Genomic DNA, 19,285 nt, shown 5'->3' with positions numbered 1-19,285 from the left:
TCACCGTGTCCCCCTGCCTGACCTGTCAAAACACAAAGACCTAACTGCTGTCACCGTGTCCCCCTGCCTGACCTGTCAAAACACAAAGACCTAACTGCTGTCACTGTGTCCTCCTGCCTGACCTGTCAAAACACAAAGACCTAACTGCTGTCACCATGTCTCCATGCCTGACCTGTCAAAACACAAAGATCTAACTGCTGTCACCGTGTCCTCCTGCCTGACCTGTCAAAACACAAAGACCTAACTGCTGTCACCGTGTCCTCCTGCCTGACCTGTCAAAACACAAAAACCTAACTGCTGTCACCGTGTCCTCCTGCCTGACCTGTCAAAACACAAAGACCTAACTGCTGTCACCATGTCTCCATGCCTGACCTGTCAAAACACAAAGACCTAACTGCTGTCACCGTGTCCTCCTGCCTGACCTGTCAAAACACAAAGACCTAACTGCTGTCACCGTGTCCCCCTGCCTGACCTGTCAAAACACAAAGACCTAACTGCTGTCACCGTGTCCCCCTGCCTGACCTGTCAAAACACAAAGACCTAACTGCTGTCACCATGTCCCCCTGCCTGACCTGTCAAAACACAAAGACCTAACTGCTGTCACCATGTGCCCCTGCCTGACCTGTCAAAACACAAAGACCTAACTGCTGTCACCGTGTCCCCCTGCCTGACCTGTCAAAACACAAAGACCTAACTGCTGTCACCGTGTCCTCCTGCCTGACCTGTCAAAACACAAAGACCTAACTGCTGTCACCGTGTCCCCCTGCCTGACCTGTCAAAACACAAAGACCTAACTGCTGTCACCGTGTCCCCCTGCCTGACCTGTCAAAACACAAAGACCTAACTGCTGTCACCGTGTCCTCCTGCCTGACCTGTCAAAACACAAAGACCTAACTGCTGTCACCGTGTCCCCCTGCCTGACCTGTCAAAACACAAAGACCTAACTGCTGTCACCGTGTCCTCCTGCCTGACCTGTCAAAACACAAAGACCTAACTGCTGTCACCGTGTCCCCCTGCCTGACCTGTCAAAACACAAAGACCTAACTGCTGTCACTGTGTCCCCCTGCCTGACCTGTCAAAACACAAAGACCTAACTGCTGTCACCGTGTCCTCCTGCCTGACCTGTCAAAACACAAAGACCTAACTGCTGTCACTGTGTCCCCCTGCCTGACCTGTCAAAACACAAAGACCTAACTGCTGTCACTGTGTCCCCCTGCCTGACCTGTCAAAACACAAAGACCTAACTGCTGTCACCGTGTCTCCATGCCTGACCTGTCAAAACACAAAGACCTAACTGCTGTCACCGTGTCTCCATGCCTGACCTGTCAAAACACAAAGACCTAACTGCTGTCACCGTGTCCTCCTGCCTGACCTGTCAAAACACAAAAACCTAACTGCTGTCACCGTGTCCCCCTGCCTGACCTGTCAAAACACAAAGACCTAACTGCTGTCACCGTGTCCCCCTGCCTGACCTGTCAAAACACAAAGACCTAACTGCTGTCACTGTGTCCTCCTGCCTGACCTGTCAAAACACAAAGACCTAACTGCTGTCACCATGTCTCCATGCCTGACCTGTCAAAACACAAAGATCTAACTGCTGTCACCGTGTCCTCCTGCCTGACCTGTCAAAACACAAAGACCTAACTGCTGTCACCGTGTCCTCCTGCCTGACCTGTCAAAACACAAAAACCTAACTGCTGTCACCGTGTCCTCCTGCCTGACCTGTCAAAACACAAAGACCTAACTGCTGTCACCATGTCCCCCTGCCTGACCTGTCAAAACACAAAGACCTAACTGCTGTCACCATGTGCCCCTGCCTGACCTGTCAAAACACAAAGACCTGACTGCTGTCACCGTGTCCCCCTGCCTAACCTGTCAAAACACAAAAACCTAACTGCTGTCATCGTGTCCCCCTGCCTGACCTGACCTGTCGATGTTCTTGAAGATATTGCTCTTGGTGTCCCGGACGGTGAGCTGGAAGGCGAGGGCTGCATGGTGGCTCTCCAGCACTGCCGTGTCATTGTAGAGGATGGCCAGTTCACTGCCCGCGTTACACAAGAAGGAGTTGGTCCTCCCCGGGTGGTCCACATCGTGCACCGTGGCTGCTATCAACGCTGCCACCTCATCCAGCTGGTCCAGACTGCTCTGAAGAAAACACCACAGGCAGAGGGCATTGTCAGTACTGGACTACACAACCCACAATGCAAAGAAAAACAGCCTGTGTGACAAACAGATACTGATGGCATACCAGTTGTGCAGTAAGAATCTTAACTAATTATTGTGTAACTATGTTAGTGGATGTATATGCCCGTTGCAATAACGTTGTCAGCTGCAACAGCATGTGGCTGGTATTGTTTTCACCTTGTGAGTTTACTGTGTGTGTCATCAAGACAAAATGTGGTCCTGGAGGAGACACCAATTGTAGTTTTGCCAGGTGTTCATACAGTACATGCCAGACATGAGAGCAAGGGAGCGGGAAGGTGGGTGCTGAGGGTGCTGCAGCACCCCCTGGTGGCAAGAGATGGGATTTTTGAAATTGTTGGATTTGGCTGTCTTGTGTTTATACCACCAACAAAATGCATTAAAAAACAGTTTGTGCTTCCCAGCTCTAATCTTATTTCATACGCTCTCTCTTAAAAAGTGTTTGATTTTCATCAAAATCTGGTTTTCCATAATAATAGTAATAAGTTCAGTGTGTATGCCTGTGTTTCTGTCTGTTGTAGTGTAAAACGAGTAAAGGGAGAGCAGGTGCTTACATGAAAGTGAGTGAGAAAAGGAGAAGATACTGAATAATGACATCACAACAGTATAATCCTAATGTTAATTTAAAATTAAATATTCTTCTAAATATGGATGAAAGTCCCAAAAAAAAGATCTTCGATGCTGCCCGCAAGCACCCCCTACTTAATAATAGTTCCAGCGCGGCTGCATGAGAGTTTCACATCGCTATGCTCGCAACACAGCTGTTTGAGGGGGAGAAGGGCGGTTGGCGAGACGTCACCGCTGCCCGATGGGGGCACATTTTCAAATATACTATGGCTTAAGGATAAGTATAATGTTAGTGAATGTTGCGAACTGGTCTGATTGGAAGGATTTGAGCAATATTGTTTAGTGAGGGGAGCCAATCAGGACCAAGTCCAGCTGTAAAAAAGGATGGATTTTTTTTTTATGTAACCAGTACCATAATATGGGTTTTTAAATACCAAGCTAAAACAATAATTGATCATCACAAACAAATGGTGACTTTTTGGGAGGGTTGGAATAAGTAATAAAATGTGTGTATCTGTGTGATTGTTGTTTGTGTGTGTGTGTGTGTGTGTGTGTGTGTGTGTGTGTGTGTGTGTGTGTGTGTGTGTGTGTGCGCGTGTGCGTGCGTGTGTGCGTGTGTGTGTGCGTGCGTGTTTGTGTGTGTGTGTGTGTGTGTGTGTGCGTGTGCGTGTGTGCGTGTGTGTGTGTGTGTGTGTCTAACCTTGACCCTCTCCTTGCGTAGGAAGTACGCGGTGGCGTGCAGCACGTCGGCGGCGTGCGTGGAGTTGTGGTAGGAGTTGGAGGCGTGGTAACTGCCCTCGATGAGCTGCAGCCAGGAGCGCAGCGTGGCCTCCGAGCAGCTGAGGAACTCACACACGCCCAAGCCTGTGAAGATCTTCAGCCCCAGGTACGTCAGGGGTCTGCAGGGGCCATACGCAGGTGGGTGGAGGTCAAAAGTGCTTTTAGTCCCAACCCTTTCGTCACAACTCTGATCAGCACACGCGACTAAGATGATGTATTTCCCTATATATCTTTTTATTTCATTAACAGAGCATGTGAACTTGGGCATAAGGGAAATTAATAATCCATCCTTTGTACCTCTTGTCTGTCGCCGCCTCCAACTCCAGGATGTTGAACTCCCAGCGTTCCTCGTCATCCAGCATCTCGGCAATGGATGGAGGGACATCATTCAGAGTGACTGGGATGGCCAGCTGGCTCTGGCTCATATCTAGCACACACACACACACACACACACACACACACACACACACACACACACACACACATTTATTCGACTGACCATCTAATTAGAGCACACTGAGGGAGAGTGGTGTGTGGGGTAGAGACTGGCCCAATTCCAATTCGCCCCCTAAAGACTCAAGCCCTGTTCCCTCACTCCCTCTAATGGCCGCCATCTGAAAGTGGTTGAGTCATCAAGTGTGGAAGGGATCCACATTGGATAAATAGGAGGATTGGGACAGCAGAGCCCTTTGCACTTGACAAGATGATGTTGACTCTGGCAGGTTTGGGGTAGCCTGGGTAAACCCATCCCCCACGTGACCTGCTCTCAGACCTGTTCTCAGTCACTATGTGACTGGGAACTGAGAGAGCAGGTCACGTGGTGGCTGGGTTTACCTAGGCTAGGTTTGGGGCTCGCTATATATTGTTTATTGTCAAGACGCCTAAGGTGTTTGAGGGATAGACTCCCTGATGAGTCTGTTCTCATCCAGGCTCTGGCTCTACAGAGTGGACAACAGGTCATTTAAAAATAATAAATGTAGCCTACTGCAAAATCTGCAATTGATAACTGTGTAATTATAATTAAAATAAGCTTAATAATGACATGTCACCCAGCATTATACACAATGTCAATACTGTAAGATTCGGTAAAACTATTTCTCATTCATCAAAAAAGTTGTGGATTGCAATTGTAATAGAAATGATTGATGATTATACTAGGATTGTGTAATATAACTACTTGCATTCCTCTGGTATAATAATTTTGTCTAATCTGAAATCCCTATTAATTTAATGTTTCATTGTCAATTTAGGCATTCTAGCGCACCCCGTTTCGCAGGTGTGTTCTTTTATTTTGTTCTTACAGATATTTGCGGAATTCCACGGGTAACCCCGTTTTATACGTCACAACGCTATGCATTGTGGTCAATTCCCTTTCCGTAAGTGGCCACAGCTGCTCCCGAGGGGGCAGAAAGGGCTCACTCCGAGCCCTCATTCACTTTGCGATTTCACCGTGGGACATCCCTAAGCCCTCACTCCCTTCACGTGAACGCGCCTCTAAGGGGGTGAGTCAGTAAGGGGGCGAATTGGAATTGGGCCTCAGAGCACCCTGAGGGGGAGTGGCCTGTGGGGTAGAGTCAGAGCACACTGAGGGGGAGTGGCCTGTGGGATAGAGTCAGAGCACACTGAGGGGGAGTGGTGTGTGGGGTAGAGTCATAGCACCCTGAGGGGGAGTGGCCTGTGGGATAGAGTCAGAGCACCCTGAGGGGGAGTGGTGTGTGGGGTAGAGTCAGAGCACACTGAGGAGGAGTGGCCTGTGGGATAGAGTCAGAGCACACTGAGGGGGAGTGGCCTGTGGGGTAGAGTCAGAGCACACTGAGGGGGAGTGGCCTGTGGGATAGAGTCAGAGCACACTGAGGGGGAGTGGCCTGTGGGGTATAGTCAGAGCACCCTGAGGGGGAGTGGTGTGTGGGGTAGAGTCAGAGCACACTGAGGGGGAGTGGCCTGTGGGGTAGAGTCAGAGCACACTGAGGGGGAGTGGCCTGTGGGGTAGAGTCAGAGCACACTGAGGGGGAGTGGCCTGTGGGGTAGAGTCAGAGCACACTGAGGGGGAGTGGCCTGTGGGGTAGAGTCAACGAGCGCAGCTTTATCAGCTTATCCTTAACAACCGCAGCTGCACCTCAGCGATGTTTGGTTGTTGAATGAATTCGTTCATCATACAGTAGGCTAGGCTACACTAACCTATGAAAATATTAATTTGAGTGAGGAGCTGAGTGAAAATGCCTCCAGCGGCTCGCCTTTCAATCCGGGAGCAGTGGCTGTCGCCTGAAAGCACACCGCGGGACGGGAATGCGGCGGTCCTGCTGGCCTGTGTGTGAAAGCAATTTCTGTGGCGAGGCTGCCAGGCTTTGCGGGCTTTCCGAACTGCAATTTTGCGTGATCTGTGTGTGAAAGAGCCTTATGTCTCCCTGCCTACCTCCCTTTTATTCTCTATCCCTCTCCCTGATTTCTCCTGTTCCTCTTATCTGTTCTTTGTTTTATTGTCAGCATCTTTGGGTCCTTGAAAAGCGCTTTATAAATCTCATGAATTATTATTATTATTATTATATATTAAAATAATAAGATATAATACACACAACACGATAATACATGATATGATGCCCTTTGAAACGTACTTTTGGAGAAGACATACTCGTTCCCAGACAGTCTCCGCAACCCATCCTGAGGGAAGAAAGAATAAATGGTTTTATTAATTACAGCTACTGTACAGTATGAGAGAGCATCACAGTAAGACCAGCCCATCTGGTGTTCAACCAACTTCAATTCTCTTCAATTCTTTCTTAAAAACGTGTCTAGACAATTACGGTAATTGATTATAAAAAATAGTTAACAATTCATTTTCTCTTGATCGACTAATCGATTAATGGGTGCAGCTCTATTCATGTTCAGTGACTACTTGCCATAGTTGGATTCAATAATTAAAAAATAAACAAGGACTATTTTGGCACCCCAACAAAATACACATTTGATTTGTTTTTGGAAGGCATGGGGAATCTGGCTCAATTTGTCTTTACACATGAGGTATTAGAACATTTTGTCAGACTATTTCTCCTAAAGGAGTGCTTCTGTCTGTACAGCTGCGAGCGTAAAAAGCAGGTATCTGCACCAGAGATGCTCACAAGTCATCTTTTGCAAGTCCAAGTTAAGTCGCAAGTCTTTGAGCTCAAGTCCAAGTCAAGTCTCTAGTTTTTGAGAGGGCAAGTCCAAGTCAAGTCTCAACTCTTTGGTCACAAGTCCAAGTCAAGTCTCAAGTCTCTTATGGATGAGCATTCTATGATCTGCATGCCATCCAGTCTGCTTAGAACACTGCATAGCTAAAACTAAGGAATTCAAAGCATGTCCTGTATTATCATCACTCCTTTATCTATAAGCATAAGTAGTAGCATTGATCGGATGACATTAGTTGACATCTCCTTAATATTAATGCACCAAAAAAATAATAACAATAAAAATAAAGATTGTTCACAAGTCCCAAACCTCAAGTCCAAGTCAAGTCTCAAGTCTTTGAGGACGAGCCTCAAGTCAAGTCTCAAGTCACTGTGTGTGTGTCGCACTGTGTGCGACTCAAGTCCAATTCCCAAGTCCAAGTCCCCATCTCTGATCTGCACTGCCTCTTACATTCATGAGCCCCCCGACGAGGTCGTTGGTGTGGGGGTCGTCCTCTTTGGAGGCCAGCTGGGGGGAGTAGAGCTCAGCCGTCCTCAGGATCTCCAGCACCCGGTCCAGAGCCTCCGCCACCGTCACCGGACTGCTCTCCTGGGCCGCATTGATGATGTTTATTACCTGGAAAAGAGGAAAAACACGTGTCACTTTTCATTGAAAAAAAGCAAGCAGTAATCAGGGTTCCCACGGGTCTTGGAAATCCTTAAAGGGACACCCCGCATATTTTCAAACATGATTTATTTTGCACATAATCTCAAACATATCCAAAAACTGTAAACAGGTTTGCAGTCATTCATTTATTTTTTATTTATTTTTACAAGTATGTATATTCAGTTTTCAGTTAGCAGAGGGATAAACAGTTAGTGTTGAATGGGATAACACAGAATATGCCCTCTGTCCCCAGTCACCCACAACACAACACAACACAACACAACACAATCTCCACAAAAATAATAACAGCAAAACAGAAAAGGAAAAACCAAACAAAAACAAACACACAGAGCACCTACAGCAGGCATAAGGTTAACACTGTAGAAATAGGTATAGCAGGGGTATTTAGATATAATAATAAATAGATAAAGGCTTATTACATGTTAAGTCCTAGATAGAAATGTCAGTCCATGCTAGTCCGTAGAGACTACTCCGAAGGGCCTGGGCCCTATCCATTCATTTATTTTGACAGTTACTGAGAGTTGATTTGAGTTAAATTGTGGACCAGTGATGTCATTAATGCACAAATGACATCACTGGTCCACAACTTGACTCAAATCAACTCTCAATAACTGTCAAACTAAAGGAATGCCTGCAAAACTGTTTACAGTTTTCGGATATACTACCGATGTTGTAATGATACAGTGTATGATACAGTGTTCCTTTAAGTTTGGGGAATTTCAAAAAAGATATCAAGGCCTTTAACGTTTTTGAAAATAGACAAAGACATGGGTAATTGAAAGTGCTTAAACTTATATATGTTGCGCAAGAATAGAAATTGAAGTTATTTTGATATATATATTTTTAAATAGGCTACGTTCCGCTGGCTGCATGTGTGTCTCCCGCCATCTGTGCGTCCTTGTTTCACGCACCACCTGCCTTGAGAAAGTTGATTTCTGGCTTAAAACTATGCTGTGTAATTTGGGTCCTTGAATTTGAGGGAAGTGGGCCTGGAAAGTCATTGAATTTGATATTTAAGAATGTGTGGGAACCCTGAGTAAAAATAGTAAAAAGATAAAAGTCTGCACACTGAAGTATCTGGCTCCCGGTCAGTTTTTTGACGTTTCGATCAAAAGATCTTCATCAGAAATTCTGATGAAGATCTTTTGTTCGAAACGTCAAATAAACATCCGAATTTCTGATGAAGATCTTTTGATCGAAACTTCAAATAAACTGACCGGGAGACAGATACTTCAGTGTGTGGACTTTATTTTTTACTAGTTTGTTTATCATTTGTCCGGCACCTGCCTTTGTTAGTAGATGTGCGCGCTCTACCTTCCTCTTCAACCCTGAGTAATTGAGTAATGAGGAATTACACGGAGGCCCCTCCCTCTGGCCGTGATGCCCTGAGATCCCTAAGGTCAACTTGGCAGCTAGTTCCCTGCTACCAGCCTGCTACTGTCAGTTGCTTTAAAAGCATCAGTGGTCTCAGTTTAATGTAGTCTGCCCTATGCACAGGATGTGCCATTGGTTCAGTTTAACACACATTTCAGAACGATCGCTGTTCACGATGTCAATAGAGCAATGACCTTTGTGACCTGGCATGTGGCCTTGTGCCCCCCATACACACACACACACACACACACACACACACACACACACACACACACACACAGGCATGTGATGCCAAAGCAATCCTGTCTGGGGCAAAAGAGCTAAATATAGCTGCTTCTCAAACACACAGGGCCGTCACGGGACTTACAGTAGGAGGCAGATGTACTGTGTACAGTACAGCCAAACTCAGAATAGGGCATTCACAACGTCAGCATTTTAGTAGTTATCAACTACTCCCAGAAAGTAGTCGACTAGTCACGGGAGATATATCAATTCTTGTCAAAAGACAAGAATTGGCCTTGGTGGACGAACAGAGGGACTTATAGAGCTGCTGGCCATGCTGGACCAACAGAGGGACTTATAGAGCTGCTGGCCATGCTGGACCAACAGAGTGACTTATAGAGCTGCTGGCCATGCTGGACCAACAGAGGGACTTAGAGAGCTGCTGGCCATGCTGGAGCAACAGAGGGACTTATAGAGCTGCTGGCCATGCTGGAGCAACAGAGGGACTTATAGAGCTGCTGGCCATGCTGGACCAACAGAGGGACTTAGAGAGCTGCTGGCCATGCTGGAGCAACAGAGGGACTTAGAGAGCTGCTGGCCATGCTGGAGCAACAGAGGGACTTATAGAGCTGCTGGCCATGCTGGACCAACAGAGGGACTTATAGAGCTGCTGGCCATGCTGGACCAACAGAGGGACTTCGAGCTGCTGGCCATGCTGGACCAACAGAGGGACTTATAGAGCTGCTGGTCATGCTGGAGCAACAGAGGGACTTATAGAGCTGCTGGCCATGCTGGACCAACAGAGGGCCTTATAGAGCTGCTGGCCATGCTGGACCAACAGAGGGACTTATAGAGCTGCTGGCCATGCTGGAGCAACAGAGGGACTTATAGAGCTGCTGGCCATGCTGGAGCAACAGAGGGACTTATAGAGCTGCTGGCCATGCTGGACCAACAGATTGACTTATAGAGCTGCTGGCCATGCTGGACCAACAGAGGGACTTATAGAGCTGCTGGCCATGCTGGACCAACAGAGGGACTTATAGAGCTGCTGGCCATGCTGGACCAACAGAGGCACTTATAGAGCTGCTGGCCATGCTGGAGCAACATAGGGACTTATAGAGCTGCTGGCCATGCTGGAGCAACAGAGGCTCTTATAGAGCTGCTGGCCATGCTGGAGCAACAGAGGGACTTATAGAGCTGCTGGCCATGCTGGAGCAACAGAGGGACTTATAGAGCTGCTGGCCATGCTGGAGCAACAGAGGGACTTATAGAGCTGCTGGCCATGCTGGAGCAACAGAGGGACTTAGAGAGCTGCTGGCCATGCTGGACCAACAGAGGGACTTACAGAGCTGCTGGCCATGCTGGAGCAACAGAGGGACTTATAGAGCTGCTGGCCATGCTGGAGCAACAGAGGGACTTATAGAGCTGCTGGCCATGCTGGACCAACAGAGAGACTTATAGAACTGCTGGCCATGCTGGACCAACAGAGGGACTTATAGAGCTGCTGGCCATGCTGGACCAACAGAGAGACTTATAGAACTGCTGGCCATGCTGGGCCAACAGAGGGACTTACAGAGCTGCTGGCCATGCTGGACCAACAGAGAGCTTATAGAGCTGCTGGCCATGCTGGACCAACAGAGGGACTTATAGAACTGCTGGCCATGCTGGACCAACAGAGGGACTTATAGAGCTGCTGGCCATGCTGGACCAACAGAGGGACTTATAGAGCTGCTGGCCATGCTGGACCAGCAGAGGGACTTATAGAGCTGCTGGCCATGCTGGACCAACAGAGGGACTTATAGAGCTGCTGGCCATGCTGGCTGGCTGCAGCTAAAACATAAGAGACAGCAGAAGGACAGCGAGATGCAGCATACCTTGGTGATGTTATTGTTAACATCATTGTTAACATCATTGTTAACATCATTGTTGATATTATTATTATTATTATTATTATTATTATTATTATTATTATTATTATTATTATTATTATTATTATTATTATTATTATTACCTTGGTGATGGGAGCCTCGATGGTCATGGAGTGAATCCGAGCCACAGAGGAATATCTCCGGTTCTGTAAACTGGAGGCTGCAATGTGGAACATTAGAGAGATAAGCAAAGAGCTTTCACAAATCAACCTAAGAAAGGACATGTTTTATATTGCATTGGTAGGCTCCAGTCACTTTCCTTTAATATCCACCTTATTTCTAGCTGCCATGATGCCTGATGGGTGCTTCTTCCGCTTCCGGTGTAATAGACTGTTTTAACTTGACAAAAAAACTTCTATGAGGATTTTACAGCAGAGCCATTCTGCTCTACAGCCGTGTCGTTCGGGTGCTGGGATAACGTAATGCATTGTGGGTAGTCGGCTACTGTGGCTAATGCTAGTGGCTAGCGTAATAGTTACTTTACATGGCAGTAAAATACCACTGAATGACCAAATTGATTTAACTTTTAACCATTTTGAGTAACACTTTCCATACGGACCCCCAGCTTTGGTTAGTTGTTTATAACGTGACTATATTTATAACTTTTATAACGTACTCCAGTTTCCGGTTTATAATTCGGGTCTGCAGCCGAGTATAACAAAGGAAATGGCAAGCTGCAACAATAAGTCACGTTAAACCGGACCTTGTACCCACAATTCTTTTTTTTTACAGTGGGGCATTCAAAAATAAGGTGGATAGGTTGTTGTGAAGAAGGTAAGACAAAAAAGGAAAGGTAGGGGGGCGTATGGGGATAAGTGTAATGGAAGATGTGATGAACAGGTATGCATAGAGAGAGAGAGAGAGAGAGAGAGAGAGAGAGAGAGAGAGAGAGAGAGAGAGAGAGAGAGAGAGAGAGAGAGAGAGAGCATTACACTGAAGAGGAGAGAGAAGCAGAGGAAAAGCAGCACTCGGCAGCACAGACGCCTGAAAATAGCAGCAGCTGCGCCAAAGTGGAATCAGGTGGGAGGCATGTGATGTCATCAGCCCCTGACATCTCTCTTAAAGATCTCTTTGGTTCAAGCACCTACCTTAACACAGTCTGACTCACCATCTCCCACTATTGTTATATATATACAAAGTATCCTTTCTGTCATTTTCTCTCTCTGTCATTTTCTCCTTCCCTCACTCATCTTCCCCTTTACGGCAGCGCATACCGGATTCCAACCGAGAAGCAAGTAATAATAATAATAATAATAATAATAATAATAATAATAATAATAATAATAATAATTTATTGGATTTATATAGTGCATTTCTAGATACTGAAAGGGCTTCACATATCAGGGGAGGGAGGGGGGGGGTCTTACCGTCACTGCCGCGAGAGCTGAGTGACCTGCTGGCATCTGATGAATCTTTCCTCCTGTCCCGGTGACGCAGAGAATGGCCCTCTGTGAGGGGGTAACACACATTAACACCTGCAGTACATGCTGACACTGATGGAGTACAGACAGAGAGGTAGGTTTACAGTAGGCTACATGCTGAGACTGATGGAGTACAGACAGAGAAGTAGGTTTACAGTAGGCTACATGCTGAGACTGATGGAGTACAGACAGAGAGGTAGGTTTACAGTAGGCTACATGCTGAGACTGATAGAGTACAGACAGAGAGGTAGGTTTACAGTAGGCTACATGCTGAGACTGATGGAGTACAGACAGAGAGGTAGGTTTACAGTAGGCTACATGCTGACACTGATGGAGTACAGACAGATAGGTAGGTTTACAGTAGGCTACATGCTGACACTGATGGAGTACAGACAGAGAGGTAGGTTTACACTGAAGACCAGATGTTATTCTTCAAAAAGCTCTTCTACTGTAAATAGGGCTACTCCCACTGGGCTAGCTCGGGGTTTGACAGAGGAAGTGATACTGAAAGCTGTAGTTCCTTGAATGGCCACTTGAGGCTGTATCCAAAAGGGACGGGAGTCGTTCCCCATTCACCACCATGTCAGAATGCCCGACTTTCTAACAGGATTAAGCATGTTCACAGCCTGGTTAAAAACAGGGTTTTGGTCTATATAGATCATTTCAATTTTCATAACAACTGTAACAGGGTGTGACTTTTTCCATAACTCACTCTTTTAGAGTAGTAGAAAAGATATGATTTGGTCGTGATTGACAGGTCGCCTGTCCAGTGATCATGCAGCTGATCACGGACCAATACGAGGAATCGGCGTGACGTCACGACACCGCAAATCACCCGGAAACCGTGGCAGTTAACTAGCATGAGTTGTGCCAAACAAACGTTAATATCTCAAAAACCATACATGACGTCGCTTATATTTTTGACATTTTGAGGAGAGCAGAAGTAGCTCAAGAGTCTGATGTATAATATATGCATGTCGTGTTAAAGTTGTATGAACTGTCGAAGTTTGTATAATGTAAACAGCACAGCCTGGGGCTAGAGTGAGACACTCAAGGCATGGCTCCATAGGGTCCCATTGCCGTTTCCACCCAGTGACGCCGTTTGTTTACCAAAATGCCGATTGGCCGATTCCTTGTATAGCGGGCGGAGCTGCGGCTCTGGGAAACCCGTTGTCTCGTGCTGTCTCACGCAAGCTGCACAAGAACCCCAAGATGGCCGACAGGCCACAGTATTCACCTTATGCAGCCCCGCCCACTTGACCCATTGTATCACGACTTCCTGTTCAAAACACCGGCTGTTTGATGATAATCTATTAAAGTTCTTAATGGTTGTTAAAGGAGAACTTCACCGAAAAACAATACTGATTTATTTTGCACATGATCTCACACATATCCGAAAACTGTACACAGTTTTGCAGACGTTCACTTAGTTTGAGAGTTATCGAGAGTTGCCTTGAGTTAAGTTGAGAACAGGTGATGTCATAAGAAGGCACTGAATCAGTGTGTGTTGTATTAAGTATAAGTCTTGTGATGACATCAATGGTGTCCAACTTAACTCAAGTCAACTCTCAATAACTGTGAAACTAAACAAATTTGTTTATAGTCTTCGGATATGTGTGAGATCATGCGCAGAATAAATCAGCATTGTTTTTCGGTGAACTGCCCCTTTAGTTTCTTAATAAACGGTACAATCAGGGTTTACCTGACTGTTCCCAGCTGCGTCTATCTTCCTTGTTGAACTTGTGAACCTGACAGAGAGAGAGAGAGAGAGAGAAAGAAAGAGAGAGAGAGAGAGAGAGAGAGAGAGAGAGAGAGAGAGAGAGAGAGAGAGAGAGAGAGAGAGAGCAGGAGATGAGTAAATTGAACTCTGGATTAATGACCAAAAGTTAATGTTGCTTCATCTTCGATGAAATGTGACAAACCCTATAAACAAGAATGCAAACTGTGTGTGTGTGTGTGTGTGTGTGTGTGTGTGTGTGTGTGTGTGCGTGCGCGCGTGCATGCGTGCGTGCGTGCGTACGTGTGTGTGTGTGTGTGTGTGTGTGTGTACATGTCACACTTGTCTAACCATAAAACAGCCTTAAACCTATTGATCGCAGGGCAGCTGACCACAGTAACTGAAGCAGCTATTCTGGAAACATAATTATTGATTTAGTCTATACGTTAATAGTTGTATGAAATGCAACTATTAGGAATAGCACTTAGGATAGGCTAGTAGCCTAGTTGTTAGTCTATAGACCTTATTCGTTTGACGTCACTCACGTACTGGCACGCCCACCGCCGCCATATTGTCGACTTAACGCAGCAGCTGTCAAGTGACAGCCTATGTGGAGCAGCGTTTATAGGAAGCTAGCCGCCGTTAGCGTTACCTGTATCCAGTGGTGTAGTCCCGGCAGAACGCGTGGGAACGGCGTTCCCATACTTCTCCAAGCAGTGTTTGGGGTGTTTTCTGCGTTATTATTTACGACAGCATGAAGAAGAGTGCGACTGCGATGCGTTATTATGGGACCCACCACGGTTCTTCCCAAGGAAGAAAAACAACAAACACCTGAATAATGTCATGGGCAAACTGGAGGAGTGCAGAAATGCCCGTTTGTGGGTGGCGGCAGTACAAATCAATTGGCAACTTTGATGATATTTCATCTGCGCATTGAAGCCGTGGTCTCCTCCCTGTGCGTAATTGGGCAGCGCCAGCTCACCTGATCGCTGTTACAGCTCCCGATTCGTAGGCTACAAGCTGATATGAACTTATATTGCTACAATTAACGCATTAACAGTGTGTAACAGAATACATTCAGTGTGCAACAGAATAGCCTACATTCTGACTGTGTGTTATGGAACGCATCTACCAGCGCCCACAACGCCAACTGGGCCAATTTAGAGAAAGCGTGTTAAACCAGAATACGGGACTATCTGGCGAAAACAAAACAAATGAACAATCTGAGCTGGCGATGTTTTTTTGTTGTGGAATGCGCAGTGCATGGAGACTTGCACGGCTGCCTTAATCGAATAGAGGTGAGCATTGCTTCTTTGTGAAGGAATGGAAAATTATCTCAATTTGGCCATACCAGTGATAATTATAATAATTTTTAGCATATTATGCATCATAATGTATTATTTTATTTCATGGCCAGATGTGGCCTTTCTTATCTCATAATAGTGCAAGTCGAGCTGTTTATGTGCTTTTGTCCCATGCGTGATGCCCTCACGCTGCCTATGATTTTGACACTGAACATTTGTTTCACAAGCGAAAATAATTTTGTTTGGGGCACCGTTAATGAAATCGCCGGGCTGGGCGCAGTGTTTGTGATGTGGGAGATCCGAGCTGTCAAGAGGCAGAGCTGTCAAAAGGGAATAAAATACTCGCTCCTGGCCAATCCCGGAGCTTGACTGCCACGTAGGCGGGCACAGGGCATGGTTTTGCCGGAACCGCGGTGTGGGTTCCATAATAACGCGTATTTGCGTGCGGGGAAGGGGGGGGGGGGGTTGTTGGGACCTGTGCGTGTGCCAGGGGAGGGGAGTGTTCCCCATAGAGCTATAGGTGCGTTCCCCCACTTCTCCAGATAGCACTACACCTCTGCCTGTATCGTTCCAATTGTGTTCGGATGGTGACCTGCGTTAGGCATGGCTGTAGTCAGTGGCGGACTGCATAATCGGGCACGTCGGGCAAATGCCCGGTGGCCTGGCCTGGCCTGGCCTGGCCTGCAAAAAAAAAAAAAAAAAAAAAAAATGTTTGCAGGCCAGGCCAGGCCACTCACTGAACAGCAGGCCAGGCGCCGCCTACTGGTTTACTAGTGGTTTTATTACTTTATTCAGGTTTAAAGTGGGTGCATCTCATTGTAAAATTGGACTTGGCCCAAATTGGGCTTCAAACGGCCCAAATCGGGCTTCAAACGGCCCAAATCTGGCTTTAAACGACCCAAATTGGGCTTCAAACGGCCCAAATCTGGCTTCAAACGGCCCAAATTGGGCTTCAAACGGCCCAAATTGAGCTTCAAACGGCCCAAATTTTTCGCTGCCGCCCTTCGGACGCCAGCACGCGCGTCGGCCCGTATCAGCCTGGCCTGCTTGGTATCTAATGCCCGGCCTGAATTATGATCCCAGTCCGCCCCTGGCTGTAGTAATGACAGCAATAAAGTCCCCGTGGTTTGTTTCTATCTCTACCGTCCACAGACGTGAAGGGAGCGAGACTGAGGATACGTCAGCACACTGGAAGTGTGTGGATAGTTAGTTGAGACAGGTGAAACTTTCTGACAGCTCCTCACAGCAAAGTTTGTTCACCTCGCTCTTTCGTTTATTTATTACAGGCATTAACGGCTGCCGTCGGCAGCATACAAATAACAACTGTGGGGTTTTTATTGGTGTCATTAGCATCGCTATTTTGTAATGGAACAGAAACGACAATAAGGCTGCAATAAGGCCACTTGAGGCAGGACTCAGAAGTCCCGTCGTTCCCGTTCACGCCCATGTTAAAATGCCCCACTTTGTAACAGTGATTAAGCATCTTTACAGCCTGGAGCTTAATACTGTTTTGGTCTATATAGCTCATTTCACCTTTTCATAACAACTGTATGGGGTCATTTCTTATATAACTCGCCCGTTTGGAGTAAAATAGACGATAGAAAAGGAGGTGATTGACAGGTCACCTGTCCAGTGATCCCGCAGCTTGCTGATCACGGACCAATAGCAGGCGGAGTTGCGGCTCTGGGAAACCCCCGTCTCACGTGAGCTGCACAAAGACCCCAAGATGGCGACAGACAACACTTTGCTGCAAAACGTGAGTCCTAAAAATAGTGGATGGGTTTGTCCATATTATTTAGGTCAGTGGTGCCAACATGTAATTTTTCATTCCCTCATCATCAAACACAATATGTAGCCTAATTATTGTTAATAGGTTTATGAATAGGAAACATGCTTTCTATGGCACTTGTGATCAGTTATTTCAAATAATAAATATCCATGTGTTTTGTGGAGATAAATTGATTTTAGCCAAAAGTAATCCGGCCCCCATGACGTCTCATTTTAACAAATCCGGCCCACTACCTAATATCAGTCTGACACCCCTGCTTTAGAGTGAAAAAAAAAAAAAGTTCCCAATGGCGTGTGGAACTTGAAAATGTGTTAAGAAATAGAAATAAGTACAATTAGAATATGGTTTATTCTGTTTAAGTGCATTATGAGTATGGCAGTATATCCGTATCCATATGTGGTTTTGGGTTAAGGAGAAGTGTGGGAGTATATCTGACCTAACCCAGAAAGGACCATGAGCCTGTGTGGAACAGGGCCTGAAACAGGGAGAACCCAGAAAGGACCATGAGGCTGTGTGGAACAGGGCCTGAGACAGGGAGAACCCAGAAAGGACCATGAGGCTGTGTGGAACAAGGCCTGAGACAGGAAGAACCCAGAAAGGACCATGAGGCTGTGTGGAACAGGGCCTGAGACAGGGAGAACCCAGAAAGGACCATGAGGCTGTGTGGAACAGGGCCTGAGACAGGGAGAACCCAGAAAGGACCATGGGGCTGTGTGGAACAAGGCCTGAGACAGGAAGAACCCAGAAAGGACCATGAGGCTGTGTGGAACAGGGCCTGAGACGGGGAGAACCCAGAAAGGACCATGAGGCTGTGTGGAACAGGGCCTGAGACAGGGAGAACCCAGAAAGGACCATGAGGCTGTGTGGAACAGGGCCTGAGACGGGGAGAACCCAGAAAGGACCATGAGGCTGTGTGGAACAGGGCCTGAGACGGGGAGAACCCAGAAAGGACCATGAGGCTGTGTGGAACAGGGCCTGAGACAGGGAGAACCCAGAAAGGACCATGAGGCTGTGTGGAACAGGGCCTGAGACAGGGAGAACCCAGAAAGGACCATGAGGCTGTGTGGAACAGGGCCTGAGACAGGGAGAACCCAGAAATGACCATGAGGCTGTGTGGAACAAGGCCTGAGACAGGAAGAACCCAGAAAGGACCATGAGGCTGTGTGGAACAGGGCCTGAGACAGGGAGAACCCAGAAATGACCATGGGGCTGTGTGGAACAAGGCCTGAGACAGGAAGAACCCAGAAAGGACCATGAGGCTGTGTGGAACAGGGCCTGAGACGGGGAGAACCCAGAAAGGACCATGAGGCTGTGTGGAACAGGGCCTGAGACGGGGAGAACCCAGAAAGGACCATGAGGCTGTGTGGAACAGGGCCTGAGACAGGGAGAACCCAGAAATGGACGTTACAGTTACAGAGGATTTACACAGAGTGACTGACTGCCCCTCATGAGTACACTGGTGATTATGCATAACGCACATGTACTGTAGTGTAGTATGTACGCATACATCCAAACATACATACCCGTATATAATGTACATACATTATGTTTATGTACAAAAGCAGAGCAGGGATAATTTGGATAGGCAGAACAGGCTATGTTGTTTACCAAATCAAAATTTGATTTGGCTTTTAGAATCCATGTCACTCTCCCTCGTCACTCACAATTGCTAATTTTCTCTTTACATCTCTCTCTCTCTCTCTCTGTCTCTCTCTCTCTCTCTCTCTCTCTCTCTCTCTCTCTCTGTCTCTCTCTCTCTCTCTCTCTCTCTCTCTCTCTCTCTCTCTCTCTCTCTCGTCTCTAGTGAACCCCATACTGCGTAAATAGGATTAAAACAGTATAAACACTTCTAATGACATACGAGGTTGCCAGATATAGCTGGCTGGATCTTAATGGGCTTCTTGGGCTGCAACGCACAAACAGCTATCTAAAAGAGGAAAAAAAATAAAAACAATCTTTGAATTAACGTGACTAAAGATGGGAAATAGTTGAGATTATGATGGGATTATGATGAGAGGAAAAGACAAACAGAAATGACCCTAAAAACCTGCTGTTAAGTCTAGAGTGCTTAGACAAATACTGCTAACTAAACAACAAATTGAAATGGAAACCGTGGTCCCCTGCCAAGGCTCTGGGTGGGAAGTGAAAAG

General features: G+C 46.7%; 1 protein-coding gene across 1 annotated transcript in view; it reads right to left on the bottom strand.

The window, feature by feature from the left end:
* The window catches only part of pde8b (phosphodiesterase 8B), a gene marked incomplete at both ends in the record, with an annotated part of 65,295 nt that overhangs the window by 8,644 nt on the left and 37,366 nt on the right, over positions 1–19,285 (bottom strand). The window contains 8 exons of the mRNA XM_083641115.1: positions 1,928–2,145; positions 3,470–3,668; positions 3,847–3,976; positions 6,162–6,207; positions 7,165–7,329; positions 10,988–11,064; positions 12,272–12,352; positions 14,028–14,073. Coding sequence (XP_083497241.1) covers positions 1,928–2,145; positions 3,470–3,668; positions 3,847–3,976; positions 6,162–6,207; positions 7,165–7,329; positions 10,988–11,064; positions 12,272–12,352; positions 14,028–14,073 — 962 coding nt within the window. The remainder of the gene's footprint in view (positions 1–1,927; positions 2,146–3,469; positions 3,669–3,846; positions 3,977–6,161; positions 6,208–7,164; positions 7,330–10,987; positions 11,065–12,271; positions 12,353–14,027; positions 14,074–19,285) is intronic.

This window comes from Poromitra crassiceps, assembly GCF_964638095.1.
Source record: "Poromitra crassiceps genome assembly, chromosome: 8".
Taxonomy (NCBI): domain Eukaryota; kingdom Metazoa; phylum Chordata; class Actinopteri; order Beryciformes; family Melamphaidae; genus Poromitra; species Poromitra crassiceps.
Note: the sequence above shows the minus strand (reverse complement) of the source record. Positions and strands in the feature narration are given on the sequence as shown.